The sequence below is a fragment of the Thermobia domestica genome, chromosome 1, assembly GCF_964235325.1.
Source record: "Thermobia domestica chromosome 1, izTheDome1.hap1.1, whole genome shotgun sequence".
Lineage (NCBI taxonomy): Eukaryota > Metazoa > Arthropoda > Insecta > Zygentoma > Lepismatidae > Thermobia > Thermobia domestica.
In genome coordinates this window covers 191629598-191653892 of record NC_137454.1, presented here as the reverse complement: position 1 = coordinate 191653892, position 24295 = coordinate 191629598, and the positions used below count along the sequence as shown (strand labels likewise).

General features: G+C 35.3%; 1 protein-coding gene across 3 annotated transcripts in view; it reads right to left on the bottom strand.

Annotated features, from left to right (window-relative positions):
- LOC145692290 (stAR-related lipid transfer protein 7, mitochondrial) overlaps positions 1 to 24295 on the bottom strand; it is a 61383-nt gene that overhangs the window by 25628 nt on the left and 11460 nt on the right. For 2 of the 3 annotated variants that reach the window (XM_081767589.1, XM_081767592.1), the window contains exons 2-4: positions 23088 to 23230; positions 14925 to 15020; positions 1410 to 1570 (exon numbers count right to left, since the gene is read on the bottom strand). In XM_081767589.1, the coding sequence (XP_081623715.1) occupies positions 1410 to 1570; positions 14925 to 15020; positions 23088 to 23230 (400 nt within the window). The remainder of the gene's footprint in view (positions 1 to 1409; positions 1571 to 14924; positions 15021 to 23087; positions 23231 to 24295) is intronic. The other variant, XM_081767590.1, reaches the window with a different exon arrangement.

Here is a 24295-nt window from a genome sequence, read left to right as displayed (position 1 = left end):
TAAGCTTTTTTAAAGCCGGAATATCTATAAGGCACAGACAACTACAAAATCTGAAAACTACTTTCCCTTTCAAATTGGCCTTCTATGACTACACTTTCCAAACAAACTAATATCTTGATTCACCTTATACACTTTTGTTTATACTATGCAATATATCAACTTGTCTTTTTTGGTTTCAATTTTAAAAATTATAAACGACTTATCATCTACAGTATCTCTCAGACTTCAATTCAACTGTCGACAAATTATATGCTTTAGGCAGTACATCTGATGCAAGGCGATAAAGTTCTCCTGCCAAAATAATAGGATCACAGTAAATGCTCTCAAAAATTCGGAGTGTGAGAAAACTTTTGAGCGGTAGTATATATATAATTTTTTTCTCATGATATTTGATGGTGTAAGTTGGATTTCACTTCAGTTACGTAAACCTTCACATAATCACTCCTAAGTAATTTTTCGAGTCCAAGTCAAATCACTTTATCGTGCCCTAAAGCAGCAGACTTCCAACTGTTGAAAGATCACATACTGGAAAGGAACAGAACATCCAAAAAGTTTCAGGAACGCTTATTTAATACAATCTGTTTATTAGCTTCAACGATCTGAACCGTAGCGCTAACTTGTGGTTACTATCCTTAGGCTACGTTTTCATATTATCACTTACAAAATATTAGGAATCATTTGAATTAAAATGACTTCAATACAGAAGAGAAGGTTTTGTTGACTTCATTTTCGTACAATATCCTACTTTTATTGTTGTTCAATTTCTATTTGCTAGTTGAGTTCATTTTGAGTTTAACGTCCTGTTCAGCAGCTAAGCTGTATGAGACGTGGACCTATATATATATATATATTATATGCCAAGTTTTATGTTTCATATCCCAAATTCAATGACTCGTCACATACTACTATTCTTGAAAAAAAACTTGAACTAGCCCTAGCTTACCACCACGTTATTTCCAAAAAAGTACTTACTTATCCATTGCTTCTGAACAAAAGTAGTATTCTGTCCGAATTTCGTTTCTTGCTATAGTAGTTTGACCTGGGCATTGATAAGTGAGTCATTTTACAGTTTTATATATTAGATTGTACTAAATTTGCGTAGAAATACTCCTGCCCATTTCACTAATGTAACTACTTATAATTCCGGTAAATGGAAGATCAGAAAGGTTCAAATATTGTGGCATATGTTCCTATAGTCACACTAGGTGAAATCTGTTAAGCATACTTCGATTTTCCTCCTCCCTGCTTTTCCTTGGATAAGCTCTTTGAAAGATCTCAGGTTTGAAGAGAAACTGACACCTTTTAAATACGCACATTAATACATAAAAAGTTTAACTCTATCGTGTTATAAAGAAGGTAGGAAGATATATCGAAATATACTGAGAAAATTAGATAGATAACATACGTACAGGCCATGCCATTTCCCAATATATAATGTCGCTGTTGGATGCTGGATGAGATTCCACAATGCATAAATCAACTGCTGTGTCATCCCATTCCTTCCGGTAATCAATATCTATTTGTACTTGCAGAAAATCTTCCGCAGTTACTTCTTCATATTTTCCGTACACTAAAAAAGAAACCCAAAAATATCTGAAAATGTAATAATTACTGATAGATACTATAGGGGACAGATACTATAGGTTTCCAGTTATTTCAGAGGTGAGAATCCCCGTTAATTTTAAAGGCAATGTACGTACCCCATACCTTTGGATGTTGATATCTGCGTAGCAATAGTAGCAACATTAACAACAATTAAATTACAAAACTTCGTTTATGTTCTAAGCACACAATGTCCAAAATATATACATATAGACAGCCCTGGCCACGGCGAGCAGATAGTGGAAACTCTCCTCGTGAACGCTCACGAGCATTCTACGAGCAAATACCATTGTTCGTGCTTCGTGAATCTTCGGGTTTTGTCCTTAGAGGAGCGGAAGTGTTGTCAACCTTGGCGGTAATCACTAGCTTACCAAATAAAAAAAAAGTATGTATGGTAACTGATTGCCATTTAGTGTATAGTGTTTTTTACAATGTGGTAACCGTTAACTATAGACAACACAAACTGGTAACAGCAATCAAATGATAAACTATGTACGTTCCTTTTCTTCTTTTTTCTTTCCTTTTGTTAGAGAAGGATGTGGTGGAACCAAACCATCGCTTACATTTATAAAAATTTGCCAGTTTGCCCAATGGAAAACCAGTTTTCAATATATATAAATAATATATTATCAAGTTCTTAATCCGAGTGTGGGTATGTTGTTTCGCTTTATAGGAAAAGAGATAATCTGTTGATACGAAAAAAAAATACTGTAGCACTTGTTTGTAATTATCTAAGTATTATCTCCAGAAAATTAGCTTATGCATGTATGTGTGTACGAATAGGCTTAGCATGGGGTTGGTTGTGGAGATTAGAAGCCACTATTACACTATCAATAGGAAGAATAGTATTTCTTACTCCACTTTTAAAGTGGGGCCGCGGTGGCTCAGTGGTAGAACGTTCATATCTGGTGCTTGGGGTCCCGGGTTCGATCCCAGCCCCCGCCAAGTGAACTTTGCGGTGGACAAACACCGTGTGCGTGGGTTTTCTCGGGGTTCTCCCATTTCCTCCCACTTTCTTCATTCTATCATTTCATTCATTACTCATTATCACCGTCTCCTTTAGCCTAACCGGTATAACCGTGGGACGTAAAACCCAAAGATTTCATTTCATTTTTTCCACTTTTAATGTTACTTTGATCGCAAAGAATCAAACAAAATATTAAGAGAGCCGAAGAGATTTTCCATTTTTAAGAGTGACCATTAGTGGGTACCATTAGTTTTTTTTTTTTAAACAAGGAGTGTCTTTTTAATAAGGAAAAATATATTGTCCCTGGCTGGTTGCTTGCCGGTAGCTTGTTAAAAGTGAAAAAGAATGTTAAATCATATCAACGACTGAAGCTACACGCTTGTCTTTCTTCGATAGTTACTGACTGGTTTTGAAAGTCACGATGTTGTAGGCCTACTGTAACAGCGTAAACTTGGAAGGGAACGTTCCAACTGAATGATACGAACAATTATTCCCAATGTCTTGAACATGAAACGTGGATTGCACGGATAACGTTTAAAGTGGGCTGGACTGCACTGGAATTTCCTTCCGGCAAATTAGTGTTTGGTCGGAACTCAGTTCTTCTGTGTAATTGTCTCTTAAAACCATTTGAACATTTCTTTTAGATAATAATATCTAACTAACTCTATGGTCTATGGAACCCGAAGGTTCAATGCGGCGTTTACAACATATTTCCACTAACTTCTGTCCTTAGCCAACTGGATCCAGTTTCTACTCTGTACTCTTATTTCTGCAAGATCCATCTTAATATTGTCTTCCCATCTACGTCTAGGTCTTCCTAGTGGTCTTCTTCCAATTGGGTTTTCAGTTAAAATTATGAAAGCGTTTCTAATTTCTTCAATTCTGGCTACACGGAATGGCCACCTGAGCCTTCTACACTTAATGACTCTAACAATGTTAAGTGAGCGGTATAAACTATGCAATTCCTCATTATGAATTTCCTCCAATCCCCATTTTCATCCGTCTTTGGTCCGAATAATAATAATAATAATAATAATAATAATAATAATAATAATAATAATAATAATAATAATAATAATAATAATAATAATAATAATAATACTACTACTACTACTACTACTACTACTACTACTACTACTACTACTACTACTACTACTACTACTACTACTACTACTACTACTACTACTACTACTACTACTACTACTACTACTACTACTACTACTACTACTACTACTACTACTACTACTACTACTACTACTACTACTACTACTACTACTACTACTACTACTACTACTACTACTACTACTACTTATTATTATTATTATTATTATTATTATTATTATTATTATTATTATTATTATTATTATTATTATTATTATTATCAACCTCCCGTCGTTCTGCTATCAATCTAGCAACGAAAGGCGTTCACAACTTAGCAAACGTGAAGCGAGTGACAAGTTACAGACCGAGTGCTAATGTAATACAATGTCACGAATTATGTAAGCAAGCTAAAAAAAGGCCTGAAACAATTCGTTTCCGATTTTTGCAGTCGTTTTTACGTCTGTAAGCTGACATGTTTAATATTAGTTTCTTTCTTTCTTTCTTTCTTTTTCATTTGTTAGTTACTTCAACGCTAACTGTAACCTCTATCATGCGTCTTCCTCGATCAAAAAACGTACCAATTTTATTTCCTGCAGTGTTTTCGCGTCACTGCTTTCGAAATGGGGAGGGGGAGAGCACACCTACACATTTCACGCTTGCGTCTGCTCAATGCTTCAACATCGTGCGAATTTGTGACCAGGCTTGGCCGTAGGTTTTTTACCATCATGTGTGGTTGGCAACACTTATCGGATGCAGTGGAAGGGGCGGAGCTACCAACACCTGTGCTCACCTCTTCATATCTCCGCTCGTTGTCGCTCACACTTCGGCTCCGGGAGCCAATTCATGGGCAGGCCTGCATATAGAGAATCTACAGGATTATTTATATTTGTATAAATTATGAAATGTAAATAACAACACGGATCATCTAAATGTATTCCGCAAACCACACCAATTAGGAAGTGCCATCGTATTAGTGTCAGCGAACATTGAAACAGTCTGAACGAATTTTCAAAAAATCTTATTCGAAAATATAGTTTAGAAATGTAACACTTAATAAAATATTTTAAAATTTTATTTAAAGAAAAAAGGTAAATAGACAAGAAACTTTCATATATATTTTACGTTCACGTTATCCATCTATCGATCCGACCCAGTTCAAACGTCGCAGTGGCTGCGATGTTACGATAACTAGATAATCTATATTATAAAATTGAAAGTGACTATGTTTGTGACTCTTAATCTCTTGAACCGCCCGACCGATCTCGATCAAATTCTAGACGTAGATGCTGTTCTGGACTGGGAGTGCTTTTAGCTATTCATTTTGACGGTAAAACTTAGGGGAGGGGGAGGAAGACGAATTATAAAATAAATAGAACATCATTACTCTTGAACTAAAATCCAATCTCGATCAAATTTTCAACATAGATGACGTTCGTGCCTGGAGCGCTTTTATCATTTCAGTTTGACGGAGCAATGTAGGGGAGGGAGAGGAGGGGGAGATATACTAAAATCAATATATATAAAAATAAAAGTGACTATGTTCGTGAGTTAATAACGATTGAACCACCCGAAAGATCTCGATCAAAGTTTCAACATAGATTAAGTTCGGGCCTGGGATGTTTTCGTCCTTTCACTTTTACGGTGCAACATAGGGGAGGGGGAGATAAAAAATAAAAATAAAAGTGACTATCATTGTAACTTCATCACACTTAAACCACCCGACCGATCTTAACCAAATTTTCAACGTAGATGAGGTTTGGACCTGGGGTGGTTTTTATCATATCACTTTTACGTAGATCTTAGGGGAGGGGGAGGGAGAGGAGAGATCTATAAAAATAAATAAAACTTAATGACTCTTGAACCACCCGACCGATCTCGATCAAATTTTCAACATAGATGAGGTTCGGGCCTGGAAAGTTTTTTATTTTTATTTTCACTTTGCCGGTAGAACCTCGAGGAGAGGGAGATGGATATATATATATATATATATATATATATATATATATATATATATATATATATCGCGTCCTTGGAGCGCAAAGGTACTATGTCCAATTTTAGAAATTTTACAGGAGAGCAGAAATCATGCACACAGAATATAGGAGGATATATGGGATAGGACAATATTTCATCAATTATTTCTTCTAAATAATAACGATTTCGTGTGCTTTCTTATCGCCATGTGAAAGAACTCATCATGCGCCATCTATAAGTATAAAAATCTCAATTTCGAAAAAAGTTGGACATGGAACCTTTGCGCTCTAAGGACGCGATATATATATATATATATATATATATATATATATATATATATATATATATATATGTGTGTGTGTGTGTGTGTGTAAAAATAAAAATGACTGTTTTTGTGACTTCATCACTCTTGAACCACCCAACCGATCTCGATGAAATTTTCAACATAAATGAGTTTCGGGCCTGGGATGGTATTTATCTATTCACTTTGACGATAGAAGTTAGGGGAAGGGGAGGGAGGAGTTAAAAATAAATAAAACAATAACTCGTGAACCAAACGATCAATCTAGATCAGATTTTTAACATAGATTAGGTTCGGGCTTGAGATATTTTTATCATTTCACTTTGACGGTAGAATTTAGGGAAGGGGGATAGGAGAGGGAGATATATAAAAATAAAACTTAATAACTCTTGAACCACCGGACCGATCTCGGTCAAATTTACAACCTAGACGAAGTTTAAGCCTGAGATGGTTTTGGTTATATCACTTTGACGGTGTGACCTAAAGGTGGGGGAGGGGAGAGACGTTTAAAAATGATCGAAAATGACCGATATTAGTGTCGAATCCATAGTTTTCCGGGTCGCTGAGATGAACAGTGACACTTCTGATATCGTTTAAATCCAAATTCAGCCCCTCAACTTGGGGGAAGGGGAGATATATAAAAATGATCGAAGTGACCAATATCAGTGTCGAATTCATAGTTTCAGGATCGCTGACAAGGGATATATGCGAATCGTGACAGCTGACTAATTCTGGGTTGCTAATCATCGTGGTGATAGTTAGTCGGTGCGGAAATGCCTTGTTTATCTTCTACGAATAATACATATACCAAGCAGTGACTGAGTGAGACTGTGCCAAGTTACACCCCGAAAACACCGGAAAATGGCGGAAAATGAACAATGTGTGCAGGTAACCTGATATATACGGGAGGGAGATAGGTGACCAACATCACGGCAGTAGTGTCACACAAGCAGTGTTGCCATCCCTATAGTTTTTCAAATAGAAGCTATATCATTCAATGATATTAAAATAATTGACATAAAATTTGAAAGAAAATAAGCAAAAGCTGGGTTATCAGTATTGTCAAATAAGGGAGAAATAATGCTCTGAAGTTGAGAAATTATGGGTCCGTACAGAGAAACGAACAAATGTACAAAAACAAGACTCCAGAACGAACAAATACACAATAGGGAGTAAACTAAAGCAGGCACGGTATCCAGTGACTAACGAGCTTGATACAGGATTCACTCAAAAATGGCACATGTTAGAGTAGCCGTAGAAAGAAGCCCCATGTGACATAATACGGAAACGTGAAGAACAAGTCTTCCTGTAGCGCAGCAATTCCAATTGCGTTTCTGTGGAATCGGTATCTCAAACAGTTCCCGAGAGCTATAAAACAGTCTTGGGGTTGCAACACTGAATAAATCCTGCATGTCTTCCAAACCACAGAAACGACGTTGTGGCGCCTGGAAACAGTACAGAAAAGCTGTGGCACGAAAGGTAACAAATCTGTGACAAGAAAGTATGTCAGAATCGATTCGCAAAGATTAATGACCTGTGATAGTTGTCAGCCGAGAGTATAGGAAACGTTAGCATGAGGAACAACGATTACGATAAAACACACTACATTCAGGTTACCAGTAATATACATGCGCAAATATTTTAACATTATACACCAACACCTACAACAGAAAAGCCATATATAGTGTGGCAAAATGCGTGCATTTCTCGTCCTAGCCGAACATTCGATATTACATATCAAAACAGTTAGTCAATGGATGCTATGCATGCTGTGGTTTACTCCCTACCGAACATTTGTTCCTTCTGAAGATTTGTTGTTGTTGTTCTACATTTGTTCGTTTCATTGGACGGACCTCATAATTTCTCAACTTTAGAGCTTCATATCTCCCTTATTTGGCAACACTGATAACCCAGCTTTTGCTTATTTTCTTTCACGTTTTATGCCAGTTGTTTTAATGTCCTAAAACGGTATACGTTCTATTTGAAAAACTATAACTTTGTGTTGGGACTGCTTGTGTGACACTACTGCCGTGATGTTGGTTACGTGTCCCCCTCCCGTAAATATCAGGTTACCTGTACACATTGTTCATTTTCTGCCTTTTTCCGGTGTTTTCGAGGGTGTAACTCGGCACAGTCTCACCCGGTCACTGCTTGGTATATGTATTATTCGTAGAAGATAAACAAGGCACTTCCACACCGAGTGACTATCACCACGATGATTAGCGACCCATAATTAGTCAGGATAACAATTTTCATAAATATCCAACTGTCACGATTCGCATACGTCCCTTGAGAGATGAACAATGATATTTTCGATGCTGTGCCCCGCAATATGGGGAGGAGAGGGGGATATATAAAAATCAGCGAAACTCGCCGATATTAAAAAGCGCTTTAGTAACAGTAAAAAGTGACAGACTTAACTGGACATATTACTACTTTTTTTTTTTAATTTAACCCATTGAAGCGGGTAATTGATGCTAGTAAGACAATATTATTAAGAAGCGTAATAAGCAAAATACAAACGTTACATGATATCTGTCTATCCGTCAACTTTGTTATTCAATCATAGATAACTCACGTAACATTACCCAATTAAAAATATATGGTTACTACAACACACTGGTATATACAAAATAAAAATAACAAACAGGTTCTTATTTGAAAGTTATAGACAAAAGCACACTTCGTGTAAACACTAACGAGAATCACTTTGTCGTCCAAACGAAGAAAGCAAAAGAAGATTGGCGATGAAGGGCGCCAATCAACCGTGTTTTGTTTAATGAAATGAAATCTTTCAGTTTTAAGTCCGATGATTATGCCGTGAAGGTGATGGTGATGATGAGAATGAACGAAACGGTGGAATATAAAATGTGGGAGGAAATGGGAAAATCCCGAGAAAACACATGTACACGACATCTGTCCACCACAAAGCTTGCTTGGCGCGAGCTGGGATCGATTTAGGGATCCCATGCATCTGAGGTGAACGCTCCACGCCTCCTGTGTTATGTTAAAAACATGGCTGATACTAACATCGCTAGCATCCGCTTTTAATCAACTTGAAGAAAAGGAAGAGGTTTCAATCCGACTCGTGCATATTATTATTAGCATTATAATTACACTAGTTAACAAATTTAAACTTTTTGTTTGTTACATGAGAAAAATAACCTGATCTTAAAGGAACTTTTTGCGCTGAATTCGAATATGCACTCGGTTTCTCTCCATCACGTACAATTTTCCCGTAACAGAGGGATTTTCGGAAAATTCCCTCAAAAATTTCCCTTTTTCAGATATTTTATTCCCCTAGCTTCTGTCCCCTTACATATAGTAACATAGAAATTATACCTAAGTATACCTTGATTTTTATTTAATAAACCCTAAAAGTTTCGTAAAAATCGCTTTGTTCTTTCTAGAGAAATAAATATATTTGTATGTATATTGTGTGCACTGTTTATTGCACCTGATAGTAATGCTTTCAGATCTCCTGAGTTGGGGTAAAAACGATTTGCTTTATTACTACAAACACAGACATAAAAATGAATATTTACAATAGTCAACAACACACTTGTATTGCTCTCTGTAAATTAGAAACGTGTATAAAAATAGAATGTACTTCCAACGTATATTTTTTTTAAACGTACAGTATATGTATATCTTAATACATATATATACAATTCTCCAAGTTCTCCATATATATACAAGGCTCCAGCAGTGGAACTTATTGGATGCAGAAACGAACATATCAGTGTACAGGAAAAGGCATGTTCAATTTTCAAGCTATTTCTCAATGCAAGATAATGTGTGCGTATGTACGGATATAAATGGGATGATGGCAGAGCTAGGAATTCCTTACGTTCCAGAAGAATGGAGGTTATTTATCGACGCGTCAAAGGTCAGCCTTAAAGCTGTCCTTTTACATAATGGAAATAAAAAACCTTCTATACCACTTGCGCACTCAGTGAAGATTAAGGAATCCTATGACACCATGCCAACTTTGCTAAATCTTATAAATTACAAGGACCATTGTTGGCAAATATGTTGTGATCTCAAGGTAGTTGGTATTTTACTAGGACTGCAGTGCGGTTACACGAAGTACCAATGTTTTTTATGTTTATGGGATAGCCGAGGTGATGACAAACATTATGAAGTGAAGGAATGGGAACCTAGAGTGAATTACGTACCTGGAGAATGCAACGTCAAATACGCTCCTTTGGTAGATCCTAATAAGATATTACTACCGCCACTTCATATCAAGTTAGGACTTATGAAAAACTTTGTCAAAGCCATGGACACATCTGGTGAAGGTTTCAAGTATTTGCGAGATAAGTTCCCTAACCTGAGTGATGCTAAGATTTCAGCGGGAGTGTTTATTGGTCCCCAAATTAGGAAATTAATGCTTGATGATAGCTTTGACAGCAAGTTAAACAGTGCTGAGCTAGCTGCCTGGACAGCATTTAAGTGTGTTGTGCGCAACTTTCTGGGCAATAACAAAGCTGAGAGTTACACAGAAATCGTACAGGACATGATACAGAAATACAAAGAGTTGGGTTGTAGGATGTCTTTAAAAATCCACTTTTTGCACTCCCACCTCAGCTTCTTTCCTTCTAACCTAGGTGCTCTCAGCGACGAACAGGGGGAAAGATTCCACCAAGATATAATGGCAATGGAGAAAAGGTACCAGGGACGATGGGATCCTTTATGATGGGGGACTATTGTTGGGGTCTTGTTAGAGAATGCAACATTTCTTACAAAAGAAGGAAGTAGTGTACGTTTTTGTAACCCAATTGAAGTTTCATATATTGTGATAGTTTTGATTGTCTTTTCATGACCTTTTGGTACATTTGTATTATTGTTTATTGTAAATTGTCACACTTGTAAATTATATTGTATTATATTTTATATATGTGTTTGTGGTAATAAAGCAAAACGTTTTACCTCAACTTAAGAGATCTGAAAGCATTACTATAAGGTGCAATAAACAGTGCACACAATATACATACAAATATATTTATTTCTCTAGAAAGAACAAAGCGATTTTTACGAAACTTTTAGGGTTTATTAAATATAAATCAAGGTATACTTAGGTATAATTTCTATGTTACTATATGTAAGGGGACAGAAGCTAGGGGAATAAAATATCTGAAAAAGGGAAATTTTTGAGGGAATTTTCCGAAAATCCCTCTGTTACGGGAAAATTGTACGTGATGGAGAGAAACCGAGTGCATATTCGAATTCAGCGCAAAAAGTTCCTTTAAGAACAGGTATTTCCTTTTATGTAACAAAACCTTTGTTAACTAGTGTTATTACTAACAACCAATGTTAATTCACTACCGGATGAAGTCTCACCAATTCTTCTTCACAACACTACTTTGGATAATTCCTTTCCACGTTACTACGCAGTGCTTATCAATTTAGACCAACTACCTCATAAGAGAACGTTTCTTATCTCTTGGTATTCAATCAAGAATTGCCTTTGTCCATCGGTCATAAATTCTTCTTGGAATATGTCCAGATCATTGACACTTCAGTGCCTTTATTTTTATAACATTATCAGTCACTTCTATCATCTTTGTTTCACGTGATTCTTTTTCTATATTTGCGGGTGTTTCATAACGTACATCTCTCCGTGTTTCGTTGTTATGAATCACCTGCAAAGATAATCTGCAGATGATGAATGTCTGATTTTGTTAGTATACACGTGTCCGATCTATATATCAAAACTGGTAGAATACATTCTTTGAAAATGTTACGCTTTTGACATATTAGCACTTGACTTCAATGTGAAGCTATCTCTTTCAAATGCACTCCAGTCTGACTTAATAAGTCTGTTAATTTCTCTTTCATATTGCCATCCAGACGTAGGTATTCACTTCTTCTTAGTTCCATATTTTCAACTTTAATCTTTATCTTCCCTGCGAAGTCGTTGACGATCACTTTAATCATTTCCAAATTCACGTTCAACCCGATTTCTTTGGTCTTCAAATTAAGTTCTTCTATCATCCTGCAGATCTGTGTTGTTGTTTGCGAACAGAATGGTGTCTCCAGCAAAACAAAGATGGGTCAGATATTTCCCACTTATATTTATTCTTTTATTCTTCTAGTTGAGGGATGGACACGTACATTTAAGTATGTTTGCAGGAAATGGTATCAAAATGTTATACTCTCTTCTCTATTCTCGCAGTTATTGTACAGACACACAGTTGGAAAACATTGCACTGGCTTGTTCATGGATATTATATATAACTTTTATATAAGTGTCTCTGACACTTGACTTGAAAGTCTTAATAACTACAGACGTTTTCACCGAATCGAAACTTTCGCGTAATCAATGAGAGCAGCGTAAGGGTAATTTCACTTGTTTGGTCTTTCTATCAGTTCTCTCACTACTTAAATTTCTTGGGTGGCGGGGTGTGGGGGTGTTTCCACGAAGGACCGAAATGGCGAACTCATGTTTCACCCATAGTGACAAATCTCCGCAAAAACATTATTTTGTCAGCCTTGATTATCCGGCTTGTTCCACGTATCCTCGCTTGGTCTACCGTCAGCATTCTTGGGACCCACCGTGCAGAGACCTTTCTCATTAATAAATGTTTATGAATAACTGAATACACACTGCCAGTTGGCATGCCACATGTCTCTGCTGTTTGACGAACAGTCACTTGCTGGTCTCTGCATTTTTGTCATCATTTCTGGCGCCATGATAGTTGCAGAGGTGTCCCCACTATACTCATCTTCAAAAATCTGTCTACCACATTTAAATTAACGGCACCGTAGTTCTACTAGGTTATATGAGGGGCTAGAATCTTCAAGAGTTTCCACAACATTAGCATTGATGTCTTTATGTGTTGAATGTTTTTTCATGAAACTATTTTACCACTGTTCGAAGCTTTTTATTTTTAATTAGGCTACAGTTCTTAGTATTTAACAATCTGTAAAGAAAACAAAAATGGTTGCAAATTCTTCGAACTTCGTGGGCATTAACTTAAAGGATGCATTATGTTATCCCTACAATTACAAGAATCTGCCATAACTAGAAGGGGGCCAGGGCTGGAACATGATGATCCACCCTCATATTCTAAGCATGTTCATGCATGACTCCGACGTAAGTGCACTGATTTTGATGATTCTTTCTTTGTTTGAGAGAGAATGCTGCGCGGTTTTCTCGAGTGAATCTCATTAGGATCTTTGGACCCAGACCACGAAAATTCTCAACAGCTGACAGTGCTAACACAGTAATTATGATTACTTTCTTGTTTTAAAGTTTATTTCCGCGGTGGTCCTACTTAAATTTCATCTGGATATAATGGCAGGATTTGGAGATAAACCATGATACCCCTGAACGACTGATGATGTTAATACCGTAATTCAGTTTGATGTGGAAAAAAATGCTAACGCATGTTACGTAGGTCGACTATTTTACAGGAAGTTGGTTGCTTGTTGAAGTTAGCGTCCTTTTTCTAGCACATAGGCTATATGAGACGTGGATCTACCATTTAAAGTGAAATCCGAACCAACGTAGTGTGTTCAAATCAGGGTTGGCTGGTTTAAACCCTTTTTTTTTTTAACCAACTGGTTTAAACAAACAAAACAAAAAACAAAAAAAAAAAAAAAAAAAAAAAACCCGAAAAATGTTCGTAAAAGTGTAAGTGTTCGTAAAATATTGATGAACACACATTTGTGGGTTATCACGTTTCACTCCCGTATATTATTCGTATTATATTCAGATCTAAATTCCCCATTCATTACTCAAAGAGATTATACTACAAAAGTAACTATTTTTTGTTTCTGAATGTTTCGTTTGTGATTTTTTTTTTTTTTTTTTTTTTTTTTTTTACAGTTTATTATTATTGTTATGCAACTGCAATCAAAGAAAAATTCTAAATGTTGTTTCGTTTTAATAATGTTTACTATTGATAAAATACAGCGAAACCTTCCTCTTTTTTTTTTTTGGGGGGGGGGGGAGGTCATACAAACCCTACGAGAGTCATTTATTGAAATCAGAAGTATCTTTTGCATCTATTTATGTATATATGGGTCAGAGCCAAAGTGGACTCAAATAATTTGTATTTTTATCCATTTTTCTTACTGATATGCAAATTAAGTAGTCGTATCTCTTTAACTTGGACTAATAAAAGTCATAGTACACAAACTCGGACTATATTAGTTCTTTTGTACTCTGCAGTATTTTCAAATTGTCTATATGTAACTCTGTATAATGGTTTCACTTGTGCAACTGTTTATCTTTTTGTCCTTCTGAAATGATTCTTGACAATTATATTAACAAGTACGTAAAAATTAGTATAACGTATTTTTATCAGGAGTCCTTCATGAGTGAGTCGGCAGACGTATCGCATTTGTGGCAATTAGTCCCGGTTTTGAGTTCAAATGGAGGACAATTTCTCTCGGATGTAAGCCGAGAAGCGCCTTGGATTCCGCTTTAAGCTTATGTGACCCCTTTCAGCATAACCCGGTTGTTGCATAATAACACCAAGGCAAAACAAACTTATTTCTGTTCATATGTGATATAAATATATGCATCAAATTATTTTTTTTTTTTAGAAAAAAACCTGGTTTAAACCCAAAACTGTTTTTTTTTCCCAATAAAAACCATGGTTTTTGCCAACCCTGGTTCAAATTTTTCAAGGCTCTCCCACCGGAAATCAAACCCTAATGCATCAAAGGCGTGCCTAGCCACTAGAGCGTCTGGGATAGCTAGAGGAAGTTAGTATTCTATATTTATAATTTAGGTACTACCTGAACTACAAGGACGAATAAAACTAAAAGAAATATTAACAGACTCTTTTTTTCTATAAAAAAAAAAAAAAAAAAGCGCTAGAAGCAACAAAAGAGTCTGTTTTTCAGCAGCCAAAGTTAAGTCAGAATTTTGTTTAAAATATATGTAAGATTTTTTCTGTAAAAATAAACATTAGAAGTGGACATAAAAATTTTACATTTTGTGACAGTATTATATTCCATACGTACCTTTGTATGCATACATTCCCTTCAAAGTATCATGTTCTCGTCTCCAGATCAAAATATCTTGCCTCTCTAAAAATGGGCACCATCCATCACCATCATCTAAGATACAATCAATGTACATCACAAAATTATACAACTGTTATATAGTCACCATTTAACGAAAATGAGATTAATAAATACAATAAGCTGACACCATGATCAACCACCAGTTATTGCTTTTGTTATCAAGTTCAAACACAAGGATTTACAACGGAATCTTTATGGCTGAAATTAATAATGAACAGTTACTCTAAACAGTTACCCTTCTTAAAATATTTATTTACAGTAATTATAGTTTCCTCCACCTTTCGTTTTCCAATCAATGAAACTTGAATACCAACGCGTTTACAAAGAACTTCTGCAGTATACAATTCGTTCAATTCTTCAACCACTATCAACAGTAGTACTAAACGAGTTGTAAGCACAACAACTGCGACATACTAGGCAATCCTCAACCTACCAGAAAACTTAGTCAATGATAGTTATGCTCACGCTTAGGGAATCAAAAAGAGGATGGAGAGTAAGAACTAATCAATATCCCAAATTTACATCATTAATGCCTTCCATTTCAACTCAGGCAAAAAAATAAATAAATAAATAAATAAATAAAATAAAATAAATAAATAAATAATAAATAAATAAATTAATTTGTATCATCACTAACTCAGATATTGTTGAAACTTTTTTTTATAGCAACTAGACATGTTTTTAAGAGAGAGAGATTTTTTTATTTTGTCGAAAAAAATTTTCCGCCAAGTAATGGGCCATCAAAGACGAGGAGTACAATTTATAAATTGTAGACGACATGGAAAATGGTCAACTTCGGAGCCCCACCATTCAGCTATGGAGACAGGTAGAGTTATAATTCTTGTTGTGGTATGTACATAGGGATATAAATAAACTATATTTTATTATAGTTTGGTTTGCACATGCGTATCTTTTTGTACATACATTAATAAATGAACGTCAGTTTATCTGAAAAGTCGAAGTTTGCGAATTTTTTTTCGACCACATCCGGTTCGAATTTTAAAATTCTGTTTTCACGGTTGGTAAGACCTAGTTACCCGCTTTCCGAAAAAAAATTGTATCGCTTCTGTGTGCAACCGTTATGTCGCAAAAAATTCCAGAAATTGTAAAATTTTCAAAAATCGCCATTTTTGGGCGCCATTCTCTCGAAAACACCATATTTTAAAATTCTGAAATTTTGTCAGATGGTTCAATTTTACATGAATAATAAACACACTAACTACCATTCTCGACCAACGCATCATGAATTAACTACAGCCTTTTGAAATTAGCGAAGTTTCGTTAACTTTGATGTCAGTTAGCAACACTGGAAACAAGAAAAATGCAATGATTTGATGATGTTTGTGGTTCACATTCATTAAATGAAGAATAAAAGGTTTTCCTGACTTTCTTTTTAATCAAAAAGGCTCTCTGAAATAGTAAAATGATCCCTCCCCCTTCTCCTCCGTTTTTTTTATTCTGAAGTAATCTGAGATGGAAATTACGATTACGAAACACACAAATTTCAAGTTCACTTACTTAAAATGGTCTTCGGAAACAAAATTTCAGTGTTTTTTTTTTTTTTTTCACATGGACCAATCATTTGCTTGCTTGGTGTCTTCTTCGCTAATAGTATGTAACCCTGCAGATGCTCCAATAGGTGTTGATGCACTCAGAACTCGTCCTGGGATGGATCCAGGAGGACGATCGCACCCCCCGCAGAAAAAGAAACTTTCTTATTTTATATATAAACTATGGCTATGGCTATAGGCTATGAATACATGAGCCGAATCGTGTGTTTTGTCTTCGCTTATTACAACAAAACTATCAGCTGTTTCATAACTCTGGATAACTCTGAATTTCCGGTGATAACTCTGAATTTCACTTTGCAGAGTAACAGTCCAGTTTTCAACGAAGTCCACATAAAGTAAAATAGAATTTATATCTTGAAATTTTATACAATGCTTTTCGGTAGGAATTAATTCTCTTTGGATTTTCTTGATATGGTCATGAATTACAATTCTTAAAGTTAAAACAGCAATGTACGATACGAAAACAGAAAGTGGCACAGTTTTTTTAACGAGATCATTGTTTTTCCATATGGCATACGTAACACTTTCATTTTAATCAGGATCAATAATTAAAGACCCCACACTTATTCCGTCCACTCCAGAACATTCACCACATTCTTGAAGAAGACAGCTGTCATTTTCTACGTATCATACTACTGAAGGAAATAGATCACTCATGACAGCTTTAATACAGGCTGCACCTTTGATTTGTTTTAACGCAGTAGCAGCTAGCTTAAAATTTGGACAATACACACACATTTCCCTCACAGGTTGCGGACTGACCCACTTTAGTCGAATACTATAAAATTCCGAGTGACCCATTCTTATGCTGGAATTGTTCTGTTTAAAAAGTCTGTAAATTTCTTTGATGGAACGCGTAAGGAAACGTTTCGATTTTTTAAAACTTTTGTCCTTTTTCGATCACTGTAATGACATCGCACTTAATTGAGACTTTGTCTGGAGCATTCCAAATCATCACTGAGCTAATAGTTTAGGCTTTTTATAGATCATCAGAATTTATTGGATGGCCATTTCAAGTAAATTTAAAATTTGTGTGTTTCGTAACCGTAATTTCCATCTCAGATTACTTTGGTTTGAGAAAACGGAAGAGAAGGGGGAAGGGTTATTTTACTATTTCAGAGAGCCTTTTTGATCAAAATAATAATAATAAAAAAAAACATGTCAAGAAAACCTTTTATTCTTCATTTAATGAATGTGAACCACAAACATAATCAAATCATTGCACTTTTATTGTTTCCAGTGTTGCTAACTGTGACATCAAAGTTAACGAAACTTCGCTAACTTCAAAAGGCTGTAGTTAATTCATGATGCGTTGGTCGAGAATGGTATTTGGTGTGTTTATTATTCATGTAAAGTTGAACCATCTGACAAAATTTCAGAATTTTAAAATATGGTGTCTTCGAAGAAATGGCGCCCAAAAATGGCGATTTTTGAAAATTTTACAATTTCTCAAATTTTTTGCGACAAAACGGTTGCACACAGAAGCGATATTTTTTTTTTTTTTTTTTTTTTCCTTTCGGAAAGCGAATAACTAGGTCTTACTAACCGTGAAAACAGAATTTTAAAATTCGAACCGGAAGTGGTCAAAAAAATTCGCAAATTTCGACTTTTCAGATTAACTGACGTTCATTTATTAATGTATGTACAAAAAGATACGCATGCGCAAACCAAACTATAATAAAATATAGTTTATTTATATTCTTATGTACATACCATAACAAGAATTATAACTCTACCTGTCTCCACAGCTGAGTAATAGGGCTCCGAAGTTGACCATTTTCCATGTCTTCTACAATTCATAAATTGTACTCCTCGTCTTTGATGGCCCATTACTTGGCGGAAATTTTTTTTGGACAAAACAAAAAATATGGGTCTCTTAAAAAAATGTCTAGTTGCTATAAAAAAAAGTTTCAACAATATCTAAGATGGTGATGGTACATGGTCTGCCTGAACTGAAGTGGAAGGCACCTATTGGCAAATTCAAACATTAAGAAAATTAAAAATTGCACAGAGAAACAGTAGCAGTAGACTACAAATATACACCACTCCATCTAAGCTAGATAGAGGAATAAATAGTAACAAGCATTAAAAAGAAGGCAACCAAGAACATGTAGACGGAGATACGACATTCAGATGGTTGAAACTGGGGGACTTTTATCCCAAAACAGACGGCTTTACGCAAAGATTGATTAACTAGGGTTGAATGGCGATATCAGCACCTATGCTAGTTGCCCCATCACGAAAAACGCTATGATGTACAGTAAGGGACACTTCTGGATGGTATACTTTTGCCGTAAATTTCCATATGGATCCAGAAGTGTCCCTTACTGTATGATCATGTAAACATGTACTTCATAGAAAGACCGTTAACATGAAAACGATGATCAAGATATGATATCTGCAACTGAGAAAAGAAAAAGAAAATCTCGATGAAATCCTATTTATAAACCAAAAACATCTGTCTGTAAGTAATGCTAATATGTACACTGCAAAACATTTAAAAGAGTTAGGGGTTGTAATAAACATCTAGGTGAAAATATTTATAAATATTCTTAATTCTTATTATAAATATGAGACGCCTCAGTCAGTTACGCTAATAGTTGCGCCGCCTCTCACCTCACAAGAGATGTCGCCAGCGTGCAGGCAACTTGCAGAACGAAGTCTCGAAGAAATCTCAAACCACACTGCTATTTCTACTTCAACCTCGCGAATAAAAGCAAGAATTCGGTCATTTAAAATAGCGTTATCATCCTAAAACTGGCAATATTTTGGACTTTTTATAAGAGTGTGCAGAATACTCGGCAGGATAATAAGATTTTCACGATGCGTATGTTGACGTCACGCACTAAATAGCAATGTCAGATGAGAATGTCCGATTCGCAAGCGCGCCGAATTACTTCAACTCTTCGACTAGCACACAACATCTGTTAATTGTCCATAGATTTTATAGAATGGATCTATTTTTGTTTGTCTAATCCAATCCGCTTGCCAGTGTGAATGAATCTGTTGGACAAAATAGATACAGAAATCAGAACATGAGACAGATTATCTGCCAGCACAGTGTCCTTGGCTGCTGTGTCGGCATAATAGTTTCTCCGAATGCCAACATGTTCCTGCACCTAGCAAAGAATAACACAACCCTGTTGCTGCAGCTAATAGTAACTTACAGATTACCACATAAATTCGTCCGCAATGATATTCTTTTATGCACGAACATATCATAGGCGAGTAGGCCCAAGACGCGCTGCATATCGGTCATAAATTTCACCACAAATGAAAGTTAATACTACACCAACAAGAGTTGAATAATTTTAGAAAAGTCTTTCACGTCGATAGCTGCACATCGACAGCTACGGTGGTGCGTTTATTTCAGTATAATGGCTGGCAACAGATCTAATGCAGAAAGTATTAATAGCTAGCTTAATGCCCAGATGATGTACAGTATCTGGCAGATTCAGCAGAGTAAATGAGTAAATCAGTAGGTAATACAACCACAATCTCATTTGGACCGACTTAGCTATGGTATAATTGTAACAGAACAATATGATTAGCATCTAGGGTCGATGGGAAAGGACACGAAACAAATTAAGAAGTCGGAGACAAGAGTGCTTAAGATCATCAACATGGTATTCAAGTTCAAAGATCAAATCCTGAAATCGAACGTGTGAACAAACGAGAGACAAGTGTGATTGAAATACTGTGCCGGATCAAGATGGTAAGTTCGTGGCGGCAAAAGTGTAAACACCCACTTACTCAGAGACAACCGAAAACCTATCTATCTCGATCAGCGAACAAGACCATTTAATATCATCTGAAACTTTAGTGTAAATGCGCAGGTAAAGGAGGTGACAATAAATAACATGATCGTCAACATACAATACAACAAACATGAGCCTGAATCTGCGACAGAACACTGTTGACGTTGACAGTACAATGTTGCACTAAAAATACTGCCTTGAGGGATGCACTACAGGAATCCTATAGCAAACGTTCTGAAGATAGAATCCGTAGGTACTCTAAAATATTGTTGATCCAAAAAATTCTTTTATGAATTGTGTCATGTAACTACGAAGTCACTAGTCATAAAGATGTTTTAATGTACTATAACGCCAAGTAATAGTGTCATAAGCCTTCTCCCAATAGAAATATATTGCAACTAGGTGCTCGCGATAGAAGAAAGTTTCTTAAATTCAGATTTCGAGATGAGCAAGGTTGTTAACACTAGGCTCATGTTTATCATATGCGCACAGAGCTCACAGATGCAATTCGTGAAACTAATAGATCCATAAATCTTTGCAATCGTTGCGGATTCAGAGTCGAACTCGAGAGCTGTGAATGTTTTAATATTCTGCATCAGGAGTTCTGTTTTAAGAGGTGCTCTTGACAGAATAGTATGCACAGTCAGAGATAGAAGAAAAATGTAGGATTAACGTGTCTGTTATTTCTTTGAGATTTACTAATAAGATTACACAACATTACTCCAACAGTCCAATAGGAAGATTATCTATCAGCAGTACGCAAGGATGGATATACGTCCATCATAGTATGAGGAACAGTCATTGATCATCCTTTACCTACATACCAACCAACCTCCCGCAAATGCTGCAACAGTATTAGCAACTGAGAGGGCAGGCAAAGAACACAATGAATGAATGCTAAATGAAGATGATGTCTCAGCACCATTTCTTTAACTCCAATGAGGATCCGTTGCCTGAAGGGGCTTCATGCAAGAAATACAGAACTACATAATAAATGCAAAACATTGCAAAATACTCATCCTAACAACAGAGCAACGCAAGATGCCAAACACAGAAGATGTCATATATATATAATACTCACAAGTGGATCCACAAAGATGACACAAAACAATATAAAGAGATAGGACGAAGTGCAAACAACACCAATCTCGAATACGAATGGAACATAAAATAATACCACAACAAGTAGAATACTGCAGTAGAATATCAATCGGAAGCCTTATTAGAAACAGACAAACATAAACATTACTAATATAAAACAATACTAACTGGCAAAGAAGTAGTTCATAACAGGCATACATTACAGTAATAAGCAAAGAAACCAAAGAAGTGAAAATAATACTAATAGTAATATCGGATACTGAAGTAGCTCAAGAGACGTGAAAAACGACGTTTGAAACAACTGGAACTAAAGAAAAAACATATAAAGAAAATACAGAAAACGCAAAACGACAGATGGAGAATAGTAAGAAACTACTTGCAATTCCGAGTAAGAGGGGAAAAAAATAAAGAGCAACAGTAATATACTTGGAATATATTACTATATCATCTGCACAGAACAGAAGTGGAGAAAAAGATACGTTCATGTATTCATATTAATCTTTAAAAAAACAAGTGTCTAACCTGACATTCAGAAACAACAGCTAAAATTAAGCTCAATTTTTTGAACATGTACCCCAATTATTTATAGTTTTTAACAATATCATATAAATGTATCTTATATACGAATCACGAATTAGAGGACAGTGTAAATTTAAAAATTAACAACAACCCGGAAAGATTTTATTACATTTTTTCAAAAAGTTTATTTTATGTATCAATATAACCCCATACTAATATATTTAATCTTTAGCTTTATTAAAGAAGATAATCACTGCCAACTGTGCACGAAGAAATGTTGTTTCACTGCAAAACGTGAATTTTGTGCTGAAAAGACTATTTAACTGCTAACATATACAGTTATAATACGCAAAATACAGGAGGATCTTAGAAAGGTTGATAATAATCTTAACTGGATTTGGTTGGATTAGCATAGAGTATTCATTATCCAGATTTCATTTTTGCGGCGATAAATCTTTGGAACTGTTTTATGTATAGGAAGAGTGATTTAAGTTACAGTGAGCATAGATAATCTATAACACTTTTCAAAACTCTTTTCTGATACTTAGCTCATACAGGAAATTCAAGTAAACTTTATACCAGCTTATATGCTTGTCGAAGGAAATTATACCATACGGAGTTTTCAAATTGAAGTTCACGAGATCTAAAATCTACACCACAAGATCTCAAAACCAACAATAACATTTTATGAGTGTGGTTTAAGTCGAGAATAACAATGACTGACTTAATCCATGTGGATAATATAGCTTCATATATTTTATTTGTCATTGAAGGCTGAATGTGACGCCGACCGAGATTTCTGATTACTTAGAAGTCTATTTACAAATTATAAATAAGTCCTTCTGGATCAAAACAGAATAATCTAGTATTAAAACCTTAAATATAATTTCACGAACGTTTCCACCCCGTGCTGAAAGACAATAAACGCAAGCAAATTATACAAGAATTAGTGAAATGAAAAATTAAAAGAAAACGCGATAATCCCCAGATAACCTACTGACGATGCTACCACCAATTCTTCACGGTCTGAGATCGAACCACAACCCTTCGGAACAGAAATGAACCCTGTACTTTTGAGCCTGATTTCTATATTCTAATTTATTTCGTAACTTACAGGTATATACATAACCATCTTCGCTAAGATGACTTACCAGCCGATATCTTCGTTGAATTATTTGAACACCTACAATACTGTTGGCCGGGCAGTTCCTTATCAATAACCATGCGACAGCGACAAGAGTTGCAAGTTATGCTGCCTTCTAGTTTGTGTACAAATTCCAATTCATCCATATGTCTGCAAAGATATAAAACACGAGTCAAACAATTAAAATCACTTATTAAACCAGAATGTGTTCCTGTTAATTTCGAAATAACTTATAAAGATTTCATTATTTGACCGATTTATGAATGCGAATAATCAACACCGATTTTTTATATACAAAAGTTATGGAAAAAAGTACATAATTAATATTAGTAAGCTAGAAATGAATATCATATAATTATTGATGTAAAATATCGCATGTCAAAAGCGCATTTTTTTAAAATCAAACAAGAAATTTCTGTTACAGCTAGCGACATGTTATATTTAAATTTTAATGCAACAGTAATTCAAAAACAAATCAATAAGCAACCTATATTATGAATGGAAGTATCTAAAGAGTACTTTTCGCTCTCCTGAAAAATTGCCTTTCTTTTCTTAAACAATATTTTGCACGAAACACAAATTTAGGACAACTAAAAGAAACAAAAAATAGAAAGTTAATGGAATCTTAATCAAGAACCACAATTAAAAAAAAAAAAAAAAAAAAAGTAGTAGTAAATCGTTTAAACTTATTATGAGGTTTGGGTGTCCTTATAACCAGTAAGCTATGATTTATTTTTCTGCTTTATTTCCTAATGCAAAGTTTTATAAGCAATACTAACTAATGCATCTATATGGTTGAGTAAATAAAATATAAACATAACTTCCCTAAAGCTTTAGAACTGATTCTCTTTTAATACGTTGAACACTACTTTGGAGTCTCGTATAAGGCCCTGAACAGGTTATAGTCAAAACATTTAATTCTGGATGAAATAAAGAGATTGAAAAAAATAATTAAATATTGAGTTTAATCCTGCAATTCCACTCGCTGAATTAATACAGACACAGATAAGCACTAATTAATTTGACAAGTTTTTCAGTTTTTCGAGCATTCCGAGAGGAGGGCAGATATTTTGGAAGGATGTATATCGGAGATTTATTTTCAGCAAAAAGAAAAATACTGGTCTAATAACTTTGTATGTAGTTTCTCATTTTAAAAAATAAACTAAATCTGAGACAGTCGTGTGGACCACCCTGAACGATTTGAAATGGAATCAC